The sequence below is a fragment of the Euleptes europaea genome, chromosome 8, assembly GCF_029931775.1.
Source record: "Euleptes europaea isolate rEulEur1 chromosome 8, rEulEur1.hap1, whole genome shotgun sequence".
NCBI classification, from domain to species: domain Eukaryota; kingdom Metazoa; phylum Chordata; class Lepidosauria; order Squamata; family Sphaerodactylidae; genus Euleptes; species Euleptes europaea.
Window position 1 is genome coordinate 51,788,487 of NC_079319.1, and position 18,933 is coordinate 51,807,419.

The 18,933-nt window shown below is 43.3% G+C and overlaps 1 protein-coding gene across 1 annotated transcript in view; it reads right to left on the reverse strand.

Moving 5' to 3' along the window:
- LAMA3 (laminin subunit alpha 3) overlaps positions 1 to 18,933 on the reverse strand; it is a 165,783-nt gene that overhangs the window by 57,055 nt on the left and 89,795 nt on the right. The window contains exons 25-37 of the mRNA XM_056854930.1: positions 17,690 to 17,798; positions 16,823 to 16,920; positions 15,875 to 16,046; positions 14,840 to 14,966; positions 14,619 to 14,758; positions 14,287 to 14,402; positions 12,148 to 12,359; positions 11,361 to 11,565; positions 8,268 to 8,412; positions 5,655 to 5,795; positions 3,997 to 4,158; positions 2,640 to 2,741; positions 1,571 to 1,654 (exon numbers count right to left, since the gene is read on the reverse strand). Coding sequence (XP_056710908.1) covers positions 1,571 to 1,654; positions 2,640 to 2,741; positions 3,997 to 4,158; positions 5,655 to 5,795; positions 8,268 to 8,412; positions 11,361 to 11,565; positions 12,148 to 12,359; positions 14,287 to 14,402; positions 14,619 to 14,758; positions 14,840 to 14,966; positions 15,875 to 16,046; positions 16,823 to 16,920; positions 17,690 to 17,798 — 1,813 coding nt within the window. The remainder of the gene's footprint in view (positions 1 to 1,570; positions 1,655 to 2,639; positions 2,742 to 3,996; positions 4,159 to 5,654; positions 5,796 to 8,267; positions 8,413 to 11,360; positions 11,566 to 12,147; positions 12,360 to 14,286; positions 14,403 to 14,618; positions 14,759 to 14,839; positions 14,967 to 15,874; positions 16,047 to 16,822; positions 16,921 to 17,689; positions 17,799 to 18,933) is intronic.

Sequence of the window (18,933 nt, forward strand, 5' to 3'; positions counted from 1 at the left end):
ACTCTAGCACGTTTTTTAATTCCTGTGGGAAAAATCTCAAGACATTAAAACATGATTTCTTTGGAATGGTCCCCAACCATCAGCAAGCATATGTGTAACTGAAGACAGAAGATGAATGGGGCTTTAATCATTCAACCCTGAACATGAAGCAGACAAGAACCCAACACGACTATTAACTTTTAACAGGAAAAAAATTGCAACAAAACATGGTATATACCTTGATGCTAATTTTACAATTTCACTTTTCCATGCTCCTTACTGCTCTCTAGTGGTGAGAAATCCAGGGGCAGCACTGCAAGATTTGGGGGGGGAGAACTACATACTTACAGTGTCTCTGTATGCTCTATTTATTTACAAGCAAAGCATACTGGAAGCAGGAAAGATTCCTAAAGGAGGCAGCACAATCATTAATTCTAAAGCAGAACCCCAAAAACCATCTGTAGTCACTTTGGATCCTTCTCTGCAACGGGGATCCAAAGTGGCTTACATCCTCCTCCTATCCCGTTTTTATTCTCATAAACACCCTGTGAGGAAGGTTAGGCTGAGAGTGTATGACTGGCCCAAGGTCACCCAGCAAGCTTCCATGGCAGAGTGGAAGTTCAAACCTGGGTCTCTCAGATCCTAGTTAGACACGCTAACAGCTATACCATGTAACATTCCCAGCCTTGTGGAGGTCCCGTTTCCCCCCCCCCCCGCCGCCGCAACAAGCCAGTGAGCAGGGAGACAGCTGAGGTTGTCCAGAGGGCTGGTATCAAGCAAAAGAATCCCAACTTTCCTTGTGAGATTCCTTCTCTGGCCCCCAAAACCCTCACAAGAGTTTGACAGTGCTCCATTTGAACAACTGCCACTACTTCCCAATTAATCTCCTCAAAAAGCCCCTTAGAGTCAGGGAAGCACGAAGCCTAGATAAAGTGTAGCGTGAACAAGCAATCATGCCTGTGGGTAGGATACAGTGCTATCAAAACTAGCACGAAGCCTAGATAAAGTGTAGCGTGAACAAGCAATCATGCCTGTGGGTAGGATACAGTGCTATCAAAACTGCTTGTTTCATTCTGCAACGCATGAGGATATTCCACCACCACCCAATTGGGAAGGGCCATGCCTCAGTGGTAGAGCACGTGCTTTGCATGCAGAAGGTCCCAGTTCAGCCACTGGCATCTCCGTTAAATGGTCTCAGGTTGCAAATGCCTTTCTCTGTCAGAGGGCTGTTTCCAGACAGCATATACAATATTGAGCTAGATGAACCTGTGGTCCACTTTAGGCAAAAGGCAGCTTCACTTGCCCTATTAAAGAAATAGTCCCAACTTGTCCAAACTGCCCATGAGGCTAGGACGGCAGGCCTTCCTTTGACATATACACACTTCATTACAACAGGTTTTCCATGCCAGGTTAATACTTATATTTGCAACGCAGCTTCTTTATATATGCTCAAAATATGTGACTTCAACATTTCAATACGTATTTTGAAGGAAGAGCAATCGTATATGCTGTTTCCAATGCCGTGCTACAAAACAGGCAAAAAGAAAATCATTCTTGATTTTGAAGGAAGGTGAATTCTCACAGTTCTTACCTCAATCAACCGAACCGACCCATAATACTGTCTGCCAGGTGAAGGATTGTTAGGATCCACGTAGATTATTTTCAGCTGCTTTCCCTGTATAAAATATTACCATTTCATCATATAGCAATTATGTGCAGAATGGGCATGTTAATCAACACGGTGCTAACTTTAGATATAGAAGAAGAAGAGCTGGTTTTTATATCCGGCTTTTCTCTACCATAAGGAATCTAAACATGGCTTGCAATCGCTTCCCCTCCCCCGTCACTACAGGCACCTTGTGAGGTACGTGGGGCTGTGAGAGTTCTGAGAGAACTGTGACTAGCCCAAGGTCACCCAGCAGGCTTCATTGTGGAGGAGCAGGAAATCAAACCTGGTTCTCCAGATTAGAGTCTGCAGCTCTTAACCACTACACCACGCTGGCTTCTCCAGCTTAAATTCTAGTATTAGCAAATCTGAACAGAGAGGAACAAAGTGCAGTCAACACCAAAATAGTTTTGTGAAACTATGAATCGTAACTACAATATTTTATATATTGTGTCATTTAAAAAACAAACAAACTTAAAAGCAGCACTAAAGCTCTGTTGTGCCTGCCACAAATTCTCATTTGTCTGTGACATCCAAATTAGGTACAGGACAGGACCTGGGCAGAGATTAAGAGCAGCCTTCATCCCTCTCCCCCGTCAGCCTTCCCTCACAAGAAACAGCAAAGGCTCAAATAGAAGTCGGTGTTTATTTGACTGCTAAAGTATCTCCTCTACCTAAAGATTAAACCTTTTAGTAGATTTTCTTTCACAGTTTGCACTTCCCCACAGTCAGAAGAGAAGGAAATTTTTAAGCAAGGAGTGGGAAAGGGACTATGCAAGGGCAAGGGCAGCTTTCATTGAGTCACCTGATAAGACTATGAAGTTATCATCTGAAAAACATATACGGTTGGCTCGATTTTCTGCTGGTGAAAAAAGGATCCTCTCTCTGACCACTCAAAAAGGACAAGAACTGCACAAGGAAAAGCTGGCCAGATCCAACCCACAAGACTTCTTGAAAGCTGGCTTTCCTGAGTTACATAAAATATTATTCTTACTATTAGCAGCACATCAGGTCTTTTTTCCAGTAAGGTCATGCCTTCACTGGGTAAGCCAAAGGTTTTCACCTGATAACTCAGGTAGCCACCATATGAAGAAAGCTGAAAAAACACATTGAGGAATGGTTATGAATACAATTACAAGAACTTTTGGCATCATTTCTAGGCATTAAAAAACAAGCAAGCAATCTCAACGTTTTCAGCCCTCGCAAGGGCTTCACAAGCAATACCAGCAACGTTTTCAAAGAGGTACAGCAATGGAGAGATCAGGGGCAGATATGCATCTTCAGTCATACATCTCCTGAAGGCTTATCTACAGGAGCAAGAGGGCATTCGCTGAAAGAAAGTTGCTATGCCTTATGTGCTATTGATGAAGAATAGGAAAACACTGACAGGTGGTAACAGCATGATAAAAGATAGGGGGTGTGATCCAGCACAAGTACTGTACAAGAATTGTGGGAATTCTCCACTTTTCCGTCCTCCCAGCACTCATTTCTAATCCACAGGAGTGATTTGATAGAGTACAGTGAGGGGAGAGGGGGTTAAATCTCTCCCTTCTTTTTCCATTTGCAATACTCCACAGGAAGAGAAGTTCCTTCCTAATGTAGGCTATTAATCCACATGGAACCGGAATCAGCAGGAGTTAACTTTCCTGCTCTCAGAAAGGATTCCTGTGGAAAGGGCAAAGCAGGCAAGATCTGTCAAGGCTTCTGCTAATGAACTGCTGAAACCAACCCATGATGTGGAGAGAAAGAGAAAACCAGGAAAGTGACTCCAATGAGCAGGGAGAAAGAAGAGAACAAAATAGAAAAAGGAGGAGGAGAAGGTGATGGTTTTTATACCCCACTTTTCTCTACCAAAAGGAGTCTCAAAGCAGCTTAAAATCACCTTCCCTTCTCCCCCACCCCACAACAGGAACCTTGTGAGGTAGGTGGGGCTGAGAGAGTTCTGAGATAACCATGACTGGCCCAAGGTGACCCAGCAGGCTGCATGTGGCGAAATGGAGCATCGAACCTGGTTCTCCAAATTAGAGTCCACTGCTCTTAACCACGCTGGCTCTCTAGTTTGACAACTTTGAACAGAGTGGCAAATGTCACCCTGTAATATAAAATGGTCTGTATTGATTTTAGACATAAAAGGGAGGGGCTGTGGCTAAGTGGTAGAGCATCTGCTTGATATGCAGACGGTCCCAGGTTCAATCCCAGGCATCTCGTTAAAGGAACCAGGCAAGTAGGTGATGTGAAAGACTCTGGCCTGAGACCCTGGAGAGCCGCTGCTGGTCAGAGTAGACAATATTGACTTCAATGGAGCAAGGGTCTGATTCAGTACAAGGCAGCTTCATGTGTTCAACGCATACCTTTTCTCCCAGATAAGATGGTGGTGCCACCCAGTACAAATTCTGCACAGAGGGAGGCAACTCTTGAACGTCAGCAACAAGACTGTTGCTGCTTGGATTGAAAATGATAGGGACATCTGTACCATCCATTTCTTCTAGGTGCCAGTTCCTCATATCAACAAACTAATGGAAAAACAGACTAGATATTAAAAAGAGAAGCTTCTTTATGAATATACCTTTTCCTAGAGAACAAATTCATCCATGTGACTACTAGGTCTGTTGCAGAAAACTTTCCTCAGCTGTGGCATCTTCTGCTCTTCTGAGCAGGTTTTATGACTTTTCGTCACCACAAATCACCCCAGGCTATGGTCGAAAACGCATGGCGCCTGAAGGCGTGCGGGGGGGGGCCTTTAAACAAGCCCCTCTGCGCTGTCTGCGCAGGCAGCGCAGAGGGTTTCCAGGCCGGGAGGCACAGATCTATTTAAAGCCCCCCCCCCAGCCCTGCCTGGAGTCCCGGCAGGGCTGGCGGGGGGCTGGCAAGATCCTCTGCGCTGTCTGCGCAGACAGCGCAGAGGGTTTCCAGACCCCACCCCCAGCCCTTGCCAGCCCCCCGCCAGCCCTGCTGGGAGTCCCGGCAGGGCTGGGGGGGGCTTTAAATAGATTTGTGCCTCCCGGCCAGGAGGCACAGATCTGTTTAAAGGGCCCGCCGCGCGCCTCCAGGGAAGCTCCGCTTTCCATATGGAAGGTGCAGATCTGTTTAAAGGGGCCGAATTCGCCGAATTTATTCGGGAACATCCCGAACTCGGCAAATTCGGCTCCCTGGTTTCCCCCCCTTTTTGAGTTCGGTTCGTCTGAACCGAAAAACCGCCGAATTGCGGGAAATTCGGCTTTTTCAGTTTGGACCGAACCGAATCAACAGCCCTAGTCCCGATATAAATGGAAACTTCGCAGCCGCCGCGGGTGTTTGCCGTTGTGTTTCAACACACCGGCAGACTCCCTGCCGGGAGAAGCCACGGCCCGGCCCCGGCGGTAGCGTCAGCAGTGGCAGCACCTTTCTGCCCCCCTGGACCCGCGCCTCTCTCTCCCCCTCTCCCCTGCTCCCTCCTCTGCCTCCGCCCAGCGACCCCTTTGCTGGGTGGAGGCGGCGGCTGGAAGTGCATGGTGTTGGCACCGGAAGGAGCCACTGCCACTTCGCCTCTGACGGTGGGGCTCTGGGCTGCAGGCTACAGGCTGCTGTGAGGTGGACTGAAACCCTGGCTGGTGCTGGGGGAAGGCGGAGGAGAGCGCAGGAGCAGGGGAAGAGGGGGAGAAAGAGGCACAGGACTGGGGCGGAAAAGTGCCGCCGCTGCTGCTTTCTGCCCCTTCTTCAGGTCGTCATTTGTTTGTCCCTGTCCCCATGCGTTCAATTTTTTGAATGCAGGATTACAAAGCAGGGGACAGCAAAAGGACAAACAAATGCAAACATTGCCATGCATTAACGGCCTTTGTGTTAGGTTTGCCTAAAGGGGTCAGCCTCAAGCATACATTGGATGCGTTTCCCACACAAAAAACCCCAAGAGTATAATTAGCCTCATGAGGTGAGTTTCCCCAGGCAATCCTGCAACTACCAACAAATGGAGCTGGGAAACTGGTTAACATTTTCTACCAACAAAAACAAAAACAACATGTAGTAAACATACCTTAACTCTGCGTTTATTTGTACTGTGACAGTTACTGGTTACTCCGAAACAAAAGCAACTGGTGCAACCCTCTGGATTAGTGGAATCCAAGTAAAATGATCCAGGACGGCACATGTCACATTGCGTACCTTCAACATTCTCCTGTTAAGTCAGTTCAAGAAGTCATTAAATTTTTCCCCATAAAGATCCTGCAATCATATACACACAAACGTAGCAGCAAAAGACATTCACAATTATAAAGAATGTTGTTTTCCATCTTCTTTTCAGTTCACAGCAACAGGACAGCCAGTGTGGTGTAGTGGTTAAGAGCGGTGGTTTGGAGTGGTGGACTCTGATGTGGAGAACCGGTTTGATTCCCCACTCCTCCACAGGAGTGGCGGAGGCTAATCTGGTGAACTGGATTTGTTTCCCCACTCCTACGCATGAAGCCAGCTGGGTGACCTTGGGCTAGTCACAGCTCTCTTAGAGCTCTCTCAGCCTCACCTCCCTCACAGGGTGTGTGTTGTGAGAAGAGGAAGGGAAGGAGATTGTAAGACAGTTTTGATTCTCCTTAAAAAACAGAGAAAATCAGCATATAAAAACTACTCTTCTTCTAAAAGTGTTTGCTTTTGAAAAGACAATGTCAAGTCAAGGGCTGTTTACATTATTTCCCTCTGAAATACCTAACAGATTGCCTAACTTTCTATTTAGATATACATCAAAATGTTGTTGTTTTTTTAGTTAGGATCTTTCAGACAGTTTTGTGGATGATTGCAGGACGAGGTCCACTTTCGGGGAGCCCCCAGGCAAGATGTCCTCTGGTAGATCTCCCTTTCATGTACCCTTTCATGTACCTGTATGTACTCATAAGAGCACAGCTCTTACATGGCCTCTTCGGCTTTGCTGATATTGATAGGGCTTAAAGAAGCATGAAACAGTCCCTTTCCACAGCAATTGGAGGACAGAAAGCATGACTGCGCTTACCTGTAACTGTGGCTGACCTGCACAGTTCCCATGTGGGACTGCACAGAAGACACAACAATGACCTAGTTTTATCCTTAATTCCATGAAGAGATAATCAGCACCTTTAGGTGACAGCGCTAAACAAGCATTTCCCCACAGCACAGATGCATGTTCCCCTGAGCAGCCTTTGGGCTGTCAACAGTGGAGATCTGTATTTTTAAAGGCCATTCCAGCACTCCCTCCTTCGACAGAGTTTGCTGCCATCGGCAGAAGGGGAAAGTCAGCCAGCCTGACGTTGCATGCCACGGCACATTGTATCAGGGGCGGGGTGAGCAAAGAACATTTAAGGGGCCAACTTCAGTCACCATGCCCTCTTTTTTTAATTGGACTAAAGCAGCACCCACTCATCCTCCCATTATTTCAGAATAAGCACGAACTGGTCCCCCGCTTGGGGGTCAATTGGCCTTTAAGCAAGGGAATTGTCTATTGTATTTTAAAAATTGGAGAACCAAAGTCACCTAGCCTTCAGAAGGTTTAAAGTGGCACTATCCTGCTGTGGTGGTTGCAGTGTGGGTAAAGTTATTTGAGTGGTACCCAGTCAGGCTTAAATGAGCACACTGACACATCTGTAAGCAGAGTGAAGGGGCAATCCTCAGACCAGAAGCCTCGATGCCTTCATGGAATTGGGACTGAAACCCCTGGAGGAATGCGATTATCCTCCATCCATAGACCTCGCAGCTAGGGAGAAAGGACATGGCACAACTCCCTCGGGTACTAAAGAATGCTTTGCAAGGAGGAGCCTGAGCCGTAGACACTGCAACTTAGGGCTCAGAGCAAGGGTGGCCTCATCTGTGAAATCAGGGATATACAGGCAGAGGAGGCCTGATTCTTCTGCATTCCATCAACTGCTCATGCAGCAACAAGGTATGGAATGGGTCGGCCTGCGGGTGCTGTAGATCCTTCAGACGATATAAACGTAAAATAAATGTAGCCCTTTAATTATCCCATCTTGTGGGATCAGTTCTCCTTATTCCGCATCTGCCTGCAAAAGCCTTTCTCAACTCATGGATCCCTCCAGATAGATTTGTTTGTAACAATGAAGTCCAGTTCTGTTGAAGCCAGTGAGAGTTTGTTTATTTTAATGGGAGGTACACTGTGCCCTGAAACAAGGGAAGACTTGAAAGATATATGCTCAAGAATCAGTAGTGCTAGCATATACTTCCTTCTAACCTTTGACTTCTCCTTGTGAAATTGGTAACTGTTAATTACATTTTCTAATTACCTCTGATTTTCAAGTTAAGACAACTCAGGCAAGGAAGAAGTAACTATGGCTTGGATTCCACCTCAAATTTTTGCAGGGGGAAGAAATTCTGTCTGCACAGCCTGACCCACCCATCCCCAATCCTGCTGCAACCCAGAATGCCCCCCCATGAAATACTGCTCACGAAATGGGGGGACTTACAAGAATAGCCTATGGTTGGTGGCTGCCACAGAAGGGCGGGAAGCAGCAAAACCCGCCGCCTGCAGAAATTTCAGGCGGATTCCTGGCAATTATTTCTAATTAATATATTTTTATTATTCCTTAACAAAACAAGGCAATGTTAATTATGAAATAACAACTGAACTGTTAATATGGATAATCACAGTAACTTGAATGCAAAAGCACCTGACCTTACAGAGGCAAACTCCTGACTGTGGGTTGCAAATGGCAGGTTCTGTTCCCCCTCGGTTACATCTGCAGGGTTTACAGTCAGGAAAACCATAGGAACCTGGAGCACAGCGATCACACTGTCGACCAGTTATCCCCAAGCGGCATCTTCAGCAACAAAACAAAGCACAAAAATATTTTTTGAAAATTGCTGTTAGGAGATAAATCCAGGTAGTGTTAGACATTTTATATAATGTGAAAAATCTAAAGAAATGCAACACTGAAGTGGACTGTAAGAGCAATTAACCTCATCGTAAGAAAGATTTTTTTTAAGGAGTCATGGAACAAAATGTGGTTGCTTTGAACTCAGGCTTTAGATGGCTCTTACACTTTGAACAGTGTCACAGAGTGAAGAATTTCTTTTGTGTTACAGGGGGTGGGATCCAGCCAGCTTTTCAGCTACTGAAAAAGGAATGAGGGGTCTTCCCTTTGACCACCAAAGAATGCTACACTGGGGCTTGCATTGACAAAAGTCACACAGGACAGGAAATTTCCATTCTATGCCATTTTCAAAAATCCACTAATCCACTGGGACTTTGCAGCTGGAAAGATTATAACAATGTTATTTCTTTGAATGTTAGACTAGTGATATTAGTGGAGATTTTCTTCCTTGCTATTTCATGTACTTGGGATTTTAAATGAAATCACAGTGCTACAAAGATTTTACTCCCGTGCGACGTTTCCAATGCAATCTAATTGACACTTAAGGTAGGCAAGATAAGGTACAAAAAACTGAATTGCTAGATTAAGCCAACTGTAGTGACTTACCCATTTTAACATTGCAACTATCTTTAATATGCTAAAGTGCTTAACGATCTGTTCATTCTATAAAATAGGTCATCATTATTTACATTTTATTGACAGGGTATTGAGGCAAAGAGTGCTTTGCCTAATATTGCTCACTGATTCCATGACTCGGTGGGAGGGTCCTTTAAAATTAGGTGGACTGCAAAGGTACCGCGAGTCCTACAAACAGCGCCCACATCTCCACTGGAGTAAGCTATATGAGAGACAAGCCCATCAGATGAGCTGTACCAGCAAATAGTTGTTTAGGATGCATGAACACAACATCAAATTATAAATATGCCATGCTACTGTTCCTTGGATGTTACACAGAGGTGAACATGATGGTACATAGAGTTAGACGTGCCAGCTGCACTTCAGTACTATAGCCCAATTACAGTCCCAAGCATAACTGCTATATTAATAGTCTTTGCTCGCTGTAATGGACAAATGGACCATAGGCTTGCACTAATGAATTTTTAATGTGTGAGCTATAACTTAGCCTGTGGGGCTTTTTTAGCACAACTTCACAAGCCTTGATCAAAGTATATTACAATTGATAAGGCATGCAAGATAAGGCCTCTGCTTATGGTGAGGCACATTGTTAAGGGCATTACTGGAAAACGTTGATAACAAAGCAAGTTTGCACACTGGAGTAGGACTCTGGACTTGAGAACGTTCCATAAATCTCAATTTCACCGCCACAATGAAAAGAATTGTTCACTCATCAGTACTGTGCTTGGTGTTCAACGCTCATTCTCTGGACACAAAAGAGCAAGAGTCCAGTAGCACCTTAAAGACTAACGAAATTTCTGGCAGGTTATGAGCTTTCGTCAGTCACAGCTCACTTCATCAGCTGGTAGGTATGAGCTTTTGTGAGTCACAGCTCACTTCGTCAGCTGTGATTCACGAAAGCTCATACCTACCAGAAATCGTGTTAGTCTTTAAGGTGCCACTGGACTCTTGCTCTTTTGTACTACTACAGACTGACTAACATGGCTACCCATCGTGATCTATCTCTCTGGACACACTAAATGTATAAACCTAAATTAGTGGTAATGAAAGATGGCATTCTTATAAAGAACTACAAATCAATTCAATGCAAAGAAGCATGGACTTGGTCCAGATAAAACTATTGCCACTGATCTGGAGCATTGCATATGCTCCAACACACACATGAAGTGCCTTGCCTGCAAAAACGTTTCCATTCACTTTAATAGAGAAGGCACCCTACACGCAAAGAGAACTACTTCTGTTCTGGTGAAACCAATATGTGGGTTAGCTTTCTTTTATACAAAGAATATGGTCAAACTCTACCCCTCTGATAGGGTACCTCATAAGCCAAACAGATGGACGTGTATAGTAATTTTGGGCGGTGTGTGTTCAATAAGTGTAGAATGAGCTAGTAATTAGGTTGGCGAAAGGTACAAAAAGTTCAGTAATCAGAGAAAAAGAAGGCAGAGAGGTGGTTCATTGGAAAGTAAGAGGCCTTTGCTGCTGAGCAGCAACCGAGGAGGAGGACCCAACTTCTTACCAGTAGGCACCATGAGAGAGTGGTAGAAGAACGGCAAATGCTAAGCCAGCACTGCAAAAGCATGTAGCTGCTGACTGGAGCTCAGTTCCCAGCATGGGACATGATATTAGCAGCCCATACTGGGTGCTACTTGACTGGTCACAAGCCATGTGGTCTTTGTGGCGCCAACTTAGCAGCCACCATTCTTCCATCTTCACCCAGAAACACCATTCCATTTGCCCCTTATGGGAAGCCTCTGACTTCCCAGGCCATGACATCAGCTGCAGCCTTATTTCAGGCCATTTAACAATGCGTCAAGGAGCACTCTGGATTAGGGCTGGGAAGACAAGTTCAAGTTCCTTCCTGGTTGCTTACTGCCTGACTTTGGACCAGTCACTCTCTCAGCCTGGCAACTCACACAGGGTTGTTATGAGAATAAAACACAGAGTAAGGGAGAAACATGTACACTGCTCTGAGATCCTTGGGAGGTGTAGCAGGACAAAAACAAACACAGATATTCTAGGCATTCTATTCTCCCATAACAGTATGTTATACTCACATCAATAATGGAACAATCTAGTTCCTTCAAACTATTTAAATCAACTTCTTAAATATACATTTTGCTTTCCACACATTAATCAACAATGCATCAGTTCATGTGCAGATAAAAACACGCATCGCCTTGCCCTGCAATATTTTTCAAAGTACAAACATTCACATGTTTAATTATTGAAATTATAACCCAATAATATGGACTTACTTGCACTGCCCATCAATTTTATCACACTCTGGATCTGCCACATTGACGATTCCTTCGCTTGAGCAGTTGCATGCCTCACAGCCAGCGAGTGGGTGGTAGCTGAAGTGCTGCTTCAAGCACACTTCACATCTGGGCTTAACCGTTTCAGGGGGACAGATACATTTCCCAGTTACATCGTCACAAAGGCGCCGCCCACAAGTGCAAGCTAGGATGGGGGGGAACCATTTTATACATGAGTTAAATCCTTTGTGCACAAGTCATTGTTGACTTCACTCAGAAATCAAGAAAATCCAACTGTAGTTTATTTTGCCTTGTACAAACTTTTATTCCAGCTAGTTTCAAAACATTACAAAAATGAACATCACCCTCCCCAAACCAGTTTGAGACTAGTAGCTTAAGTTGGAAGAAACAGAGGTGAGAGGACAGGGTATTCGTGAATACAGCTTGAATAGCTGTAGATAACAAAATAGAGTGTACATTCAGACGCTAGAACTTAGTTTGTAGCTGTGGTTCAGGGACATAAACCCACTCTGTTCTTGTAAACGTATTTGTTCTGAAACCCACAAAGCCAAATGTTACACTGATGAATAAATAAATGTAATAGCTGCATTCATGTTGACTGTGGCTATTTTTTAAAAAATGCAAACGGATGAGCTGTGATATCAGTGTTGGAGAAAATTCTTAAAACAAGACAGACATTAAGTAAAGATAAAATATTCAACTCTTCAGGAAAAAAAGTAATGCAACTCGTGCAACTCCTCTATATCAGTAGCTAGGCCAGACTTACGTCTGCAAAACGGAAATCCATAATACCCCGTCTGGCACTTGTTACATCGCCGACCAATGATGTTGGCTTTGCAGCTGCACTGTCCCCCCACAGGGTTGCAGGTAGGACTCGTGGCACCATTTCTGTGGCAGTTGCAAGGCAGAGCTCCATTGTTGTAGGCCGCCACGAGGGACCTTGCAGAATTTTTACAGAATTCTGAGGAAGTCATAGGGCTGTTAAAAGAAGGAAATATAGAAAGTGTCCTGAGTTCTGGTATTTAACAACTGGCCAACTGATGTTCTGCACAGCATTTAGAAATTAAGTGCTGTTTGTTTTAATTCACAGGTACTGAACACTGATTATTAATTTCTTTTTTTAATAAACTTTATTACATACATAAAAATTACGTGTGTGTGTGTGTTAAGTGCCGTCAAGTCGCTTCCAACTCATGGCGACCCTATGAATTAAAGTCCTCCAAAATGTCCTATCTTTGACAGCCTTGCTCAGACCTTGCAAATTGAAGGCTGTGGCTTCCTTTATTGAGTCAATCCATCTCTTGTTGGGTCTTCCTCTTTTCCTGCTGCCCTCAACTCTTCCTAGCATGACTGTCTTTTCCAGTGACTCTTGACGTCTCATGACGTGACCAAAATACGATAGCCTCAGTTTAGTCATTTTAGGTTCTAGGGTCAGTTCAAGCCTGATTTGATCTATAACCCACTGATTTGTTTTTTTGGCAGTCCACGGAATCCGTAACTCTCTCCTCCAACACCACATTTCAAAAATTACATACATTTCAAAATTACATACATACATAAAATTGGGGGAAATAAAAAGAAACAAAAAATATCTATCAAATTTACATACCGTTACAGATAAGTTATAATAATAAAGGATAACGAATTCAGCTACACATATTAAAGCCAGTAAAAACATTACTCGTCTTCCTCTCCACGTTCCAGATTTTTGAAAGTTTTTTTCCCTTCTGGAGATTATTGGGGTCCAGACAGCATCTAGATCTTCGATATCTTTATCATTTTTATAATAAGTCAGCTTAATTAATACGTATGTTTGTTTAACCTTCTCTACTGATTATTAGGAGGGAAGGCAGCATGGTACAACCTGATCTTGTCAGATCTCAGAAGCTAAGCAGGGTCAGCCCGGGTTTAGTATTTGGATGGGAGACCACCAAGGAATACCAGGGTTGCTATGCAGAGGAAGGAACTGGCAAACCACCTCTGTTAGTCTCTTGCCATGAAAACCCAAAAGGGGTCGCCATAAGTCGGCTGCGACTTGACGGCACTTTACACACACACACACAGACACACAGATTATTAATTTACATACATTAAAAGAGTGTTCAACAAAATTCATGGTTTATTAAAGTATTACATTTTTTCCCCCTATAACAACCCTAAAAGGTAAAGGTCCCTGTGCAAGCACCGGATCATTCCTGACCCATGGGGTGATGTCACATCCCGACGTTTACTAGGCAGATTTTGTTTACGGGGTGGTTTGCCAGTGCCTTCCCCAGTCATCTCCCCTTTACCCCCAGCAAGCTGGGTACTCATTTTACCGATGGAAGGCTGAGTCAACCTTGAGCCGGCTACCTGAAACCAACTTCCGTTGGGATCGAACTCCGGTCGTGAGCAGAGCTTGGACTGCAGTACTGCAGCTTACCACTCTGCGCCCCAGGGCTTACATTTATTTAAATTATGTGCCCATCACTTCTAAACACAAGTTTCTTAAGGCGGTGCCATACGAGAATAAAAATAGCAATCAATAAAAACAGCAAAGGTAAATTTAAATCAGCACCAGGTAAAAGGAACAGGATATAATTTAACATGCCACAATAAAAGCCCACACTACTCAGAAACCCAATGGGGCCTCAAGTATAGGTCTTAATAACTGCACCACCTGATATGGGAAACCACAGCCCTTGAGATACCCCAGTTCCACACTGTGAGGCTTTAAAGGTAAGCACCAGCACTCTGAATTGTGCTCAGAAAGGAAAAGGCAGGCAGTGAAGCTCTTTCAAGACTGGTATGCCTTGCTCTCATGCAGATGTATACGTCAACTGCAACGTTGACACATGTGTACAGGCACTATTCACCCCAGGTAATCACATACAACAGACAGAGTCATTGTTTCTGAGTGACTTACTTAATGTGATAACTGTTTCCACCACATTGATTGATGAAAGCAAACGACTTGTCAACCGTGTCCTTGTGAAGAAGAGTGTAACTGTAACTTTCTGCCGGAATAACCAAGACACGTTCCTTAAAGAAATGAGAAAACAAAACTACATGGTAGGGAAAATTAACCTCAATAGGGCATGCTTCTCCAAGCACTCTTCCCAGGAAATTCCCATTTATTCTACCTGACAATGTTCATAAGAATACTCATTCTGCACTAGAAAAAGAAGGCACTTTAAAAAAAAAAAAAGGAATGCTCTTGAATCTAGAGATCAGAGTCTTATGTACAGGAAAACATACCAAAACTAACATTTTTCCATTGGGAATTTCCAAAGTTACTGAGAAGTCATGTTGAGGGATTTCAAGTTCAATTTGATTTTCTGCCATCACCAGATCCCGGCATCCAGTAGTATGTGGACAAAATGAAGCATTAAAGGAACCTAAAATAAACAAAGAAATTTTTTAATATGATCTGTGGCAGGTGTGTTAAACTCTTAGTCAACATAAAAAATCTAGCTCACCTGACCAGATGCGCCTTGCATCCACAGTAACAGGCACTGGAAATGTTGGGCTCTCTGGTTGGTAAAAATGGATGATCAATACAAATCTGCCCAAATGCATCACTCTGCCGCTCAGGGTAATTTGGTTCTGCCAACATAAATTTTTGACTTAAGTTTAATCAGTTCACATTTATTAGACTTTGGCTTAATGTCACTGCAGTGAAAAGGAGGCTATGTCCAAGCTCTCTCTGTACACTCTATTTTTTTCCTCAATTCGTCACTAAATTGAAAGTACAGGAAGACATCCCATTAAAAGAAATATAAAGCTCAAAAGGATTTTTTGCAGATCTATTACTTTTTTCTGTTTAAATAGTGTTGCCCGTTTTAATTTTGTTAATTCCCTGTTTGCCACATGACCCTAACAGGCTGTCTCCAGTGTGGCTTCTGGTGATATTAGGAAAATGAATCCAAAACCAATTGTTCTCAGCAGTAGAAAAGAGCAAGAGCCCCGTAGCACCTTAAAGATTAACAAAATTTCTGCCAGGGGTATGAGCTTTCGTGAGCCACAGCTCACTTCTTTAGATACTTTAGATAGGCAGTCAGCAGCTTTAGGGATAATGACGTGTGAGGGGGGAAGGAGGTGCGTTTTCCTTTTAAACTGCCGCATGAGCGCCTGCTGCAAGGAGAGCTGGTTCTCTGCTTTGGATTTTACAAAAGACAAACAAGGTCAGGAAATATTAATTCTGCTTCCTCCTCAAGGTGTAATGTTTGAACCCATCAGAAAGAGGGAGTGGGTGGGTGGGGGGACCATGACAGCAAGTGAGCAAATATTCAAACAAAAATATGTGCATTGGGCAGGTGGTTGGACTAGATGACTCTGGTAGTCCTATCCAACTCTATGATTCTATGAACCAAAAGCGGTTAACAATTAACTTTTCAAGAGCTTAGCTGCCATGTCAAGCCATAACTTTGCAAGAACTGAGCTGCTACAGCAAACCGACTGTGCTTTTAACTCTTTTGTATTGTGACCTATATTTCATCCAAAATAGGGACTACCTGTGAAGATGTCAAAGTTACGCCACTGGCTAGGTGAGAAGATAGTAATGGAGAACTTGCTGAACCCTGGTAGAAGGCATTGCTTTCCACTCCTACAACTTTCCCATCCCTCTGAGCATCCAAAACCAAGGCAACTGGAGGTGTTTCATGTTCTGAGGGGATGCATGAGGCACTAAAAGAAAAAAGATAACTTTGGTAGAGATAAACTTTTGTAAAGTAAAACTAAAAAAATGCCAAACATTATATACTATTCAGTTAATAGGTCTATAACAGTTTCCTGTTCTCTGAATTTGCTGTTAAGAGAATAGCCAATCCTTAAAGACTAACATACGGTATGTTATTGCAACAGAAACAATTATGGGCTAGAGACCAGGAAACTGCTACAACCTTGAACCCTAACAAAAGGCACAAGTAAACATTAACAGCCCTGACCTGGATGGCCCAGGCTAACCTGATCTCGTCAGATCTCAGAAGTTAAGCAGGGTCAGCTCTGGTTAGTATTTGGATGGGAGACCACCAAGGAATACCAGGGTTGCTGTGCAGAAGAAGGCACTGGCAAACCACCTCTGTTAGTCTCTTGCCATGAAAACCTCGAAAAGGGGTTGACATTAGTCGGCTGCGACTTGAAGGCACTTCACACACATACACACACAAACATTAACAACATTTGAAATGTTTAGGTTCTCACTCAGGTAAAACATTTATAGTAATTCTGAGGGATGTTAAAAAGAATTTATCTAAGATCATCCAACTTTTTCAGAGGCACCTGTAAGTGAAACCCTGCATAACTCTAGATGGGAAAAAAGAGCACCTGAGATCTATTGCCCTTACTTCAGAGTAGGCAGGACTGCAGACCTGCTACATGATAAGTGATGCTGTTATTGCAGAGTATAACCTTCTAGTATAATACTTCTAGTGAATCTTAAAGCCTTCTTAAAATAAACTTACCTTGAACCAGGTGTAGGGCCATAAGAAGCAACACAATGCACTTTAGGCTCCACGTACTCGAGGGAAAAGCCTTCCACAGGAATAATGCAAATTTTGTGCTAGGGAACAAAAAGGCAACATGTTGGTTTTACTTATTTTTACCAACTGACTGCAGAGTTGGAAATACAACAGCAACGATCTGTGCAGATAAGCATAGTTTGTTAATAAAAACCTTAAACAACGGTAGTGATCCAGTTTAGCAAAAAAACAGTGCAGTTTGTGGAGACATGTGATTGGAGAGCTTGTAGGCTTAAGAACAGGCCAGGAAACAGGAAGGCAGGGCACTAAATGTCCTTCTCTATGACCGCAAAGCTTTCTGTAGCCTCCTTCCCACATTAGGAAGATTTGTGGGAAGGAGGCAAAGGGCGAAGTCAGTGTGGCTGGGCACAGAGCTGCTATTATAACATTAGGGGGATTAAAAGTACGCTCTGCTGACAGCTATTCATTGCGTCGCTTTGGATAACAGAAGAAAATGAGGACCACAAGGAAGATTGGGTCTGGCTTTACTGTACAGGCAGAGGAAGATTATTCATTCAGACTCCATGCCTTCAAGCTGGTGGGTATTTCTGTGCAGTTTTTTTAAATATCACAATTGACATCTGTATTTATTTATTATTATGTATCTTAATACAATAAAGTGTGGGCATGCAAGAGTCAAAAGAGTAAAGTGATACCTTTGCACATAAACATATGACGATTTTACAATCTTGAGGATCTCTTAATTGTGGCAATTTACACTAATCTATCTAGATCATAAACATATTACAGGAAATAAAATGATAAGCAGAGTTTCCTCAATTTTTGCTCAGGAAAAAATTAGAAACTTACCAAGAAGAAATCTATTGATGATGCATGGAGATGTAACTTTGCATCAGCCAAAAGATCATACACTGCCACTCGATTCATAGCATCGACTACAACACTGCGACACGGGAAGCTGAAGCAGGCAGAGGGTTTTAAAAATAGTTATAATCGACTGCTATTCTTTCCACACAGCCCATACTGGAAGTTTTCCAGCCAAACAGGGTACCCCCCGTTTTTAACAAAGGAAAAAAGCATAAAGACATTTTTCAGGATTGTATCATATCTAGCAATGTTCCAACACAGAAAACCTATGTTAAACACAGAATATCTGGTAAGACCAATCTGACAAAAAGTTTGAAATTATTATTGCCATCAATGGGTTACAGGCATTAAAGGGTTAGGACCAGCGGAAACTGGGGGCTAGGGCATATTTGTCCATCCCTTCTTGCTCCTGCTTCCTTGGGAGGGAGCTTAAAAATGTATCCTTTTGAAAAAAGCATGATTATTGTTTTCACTCTGGAGTATTTTTTTGATGTTTATTAAAACAACTCCTCATATTATGTGAAAACAATAATCATGACATTGTCGAAGGCTTTCACGGTCAGAGTTCATTGGTTCTTGTAGGTTGTCCGGACTGTGTAACCGTGGTCTTGGTATTTTCTTTCCTGACGTTTCGCCCGCAGCTGTGGCAGGCATCTTCAGAGGAGTAACACTGAAGGACAGTGTCTCTGAGTGACAGAGACAGAGAGACACTGTCCTTCAGTGTTACTCCTCTGAAGATGCCTGCCACAGCTGCGGGCGAAACGTCAGGAAAGAAAATACCAAGACCACGGTTACACAGCCCGGATAACCTACAAGAACCAATAATCATGACCTTCCCGACTTTCCAATACAGAATTAAACTGATAATTTTTGAAGCTCGCAACCCAAAACTGAAGCCCATGAATTAAAACATGAAATTTGATTCAGATGGAGAAAACAAAAACATCCCATGCATATATTACGGCTGTGTCCTACTACAAAGACCTTCAGAAGGTAATTTTTTATATAGCTGGGATAATGATATAGCTTCAGAAGGTAATTTTTGATATAGCTGCGATATTTATATAGCTTAAGAAGGTAATTTTTGATATAGTTGGGATACTGCTGCCATTAGATCCTAATAGCATCCGCACCCTACATACAGATTAAAATAGCAGAGAAAAGAAAACCTACTCTATGGACCTGACACAAAGGTAGAAGAAAAAGGCAGACATATACAGTTGTTC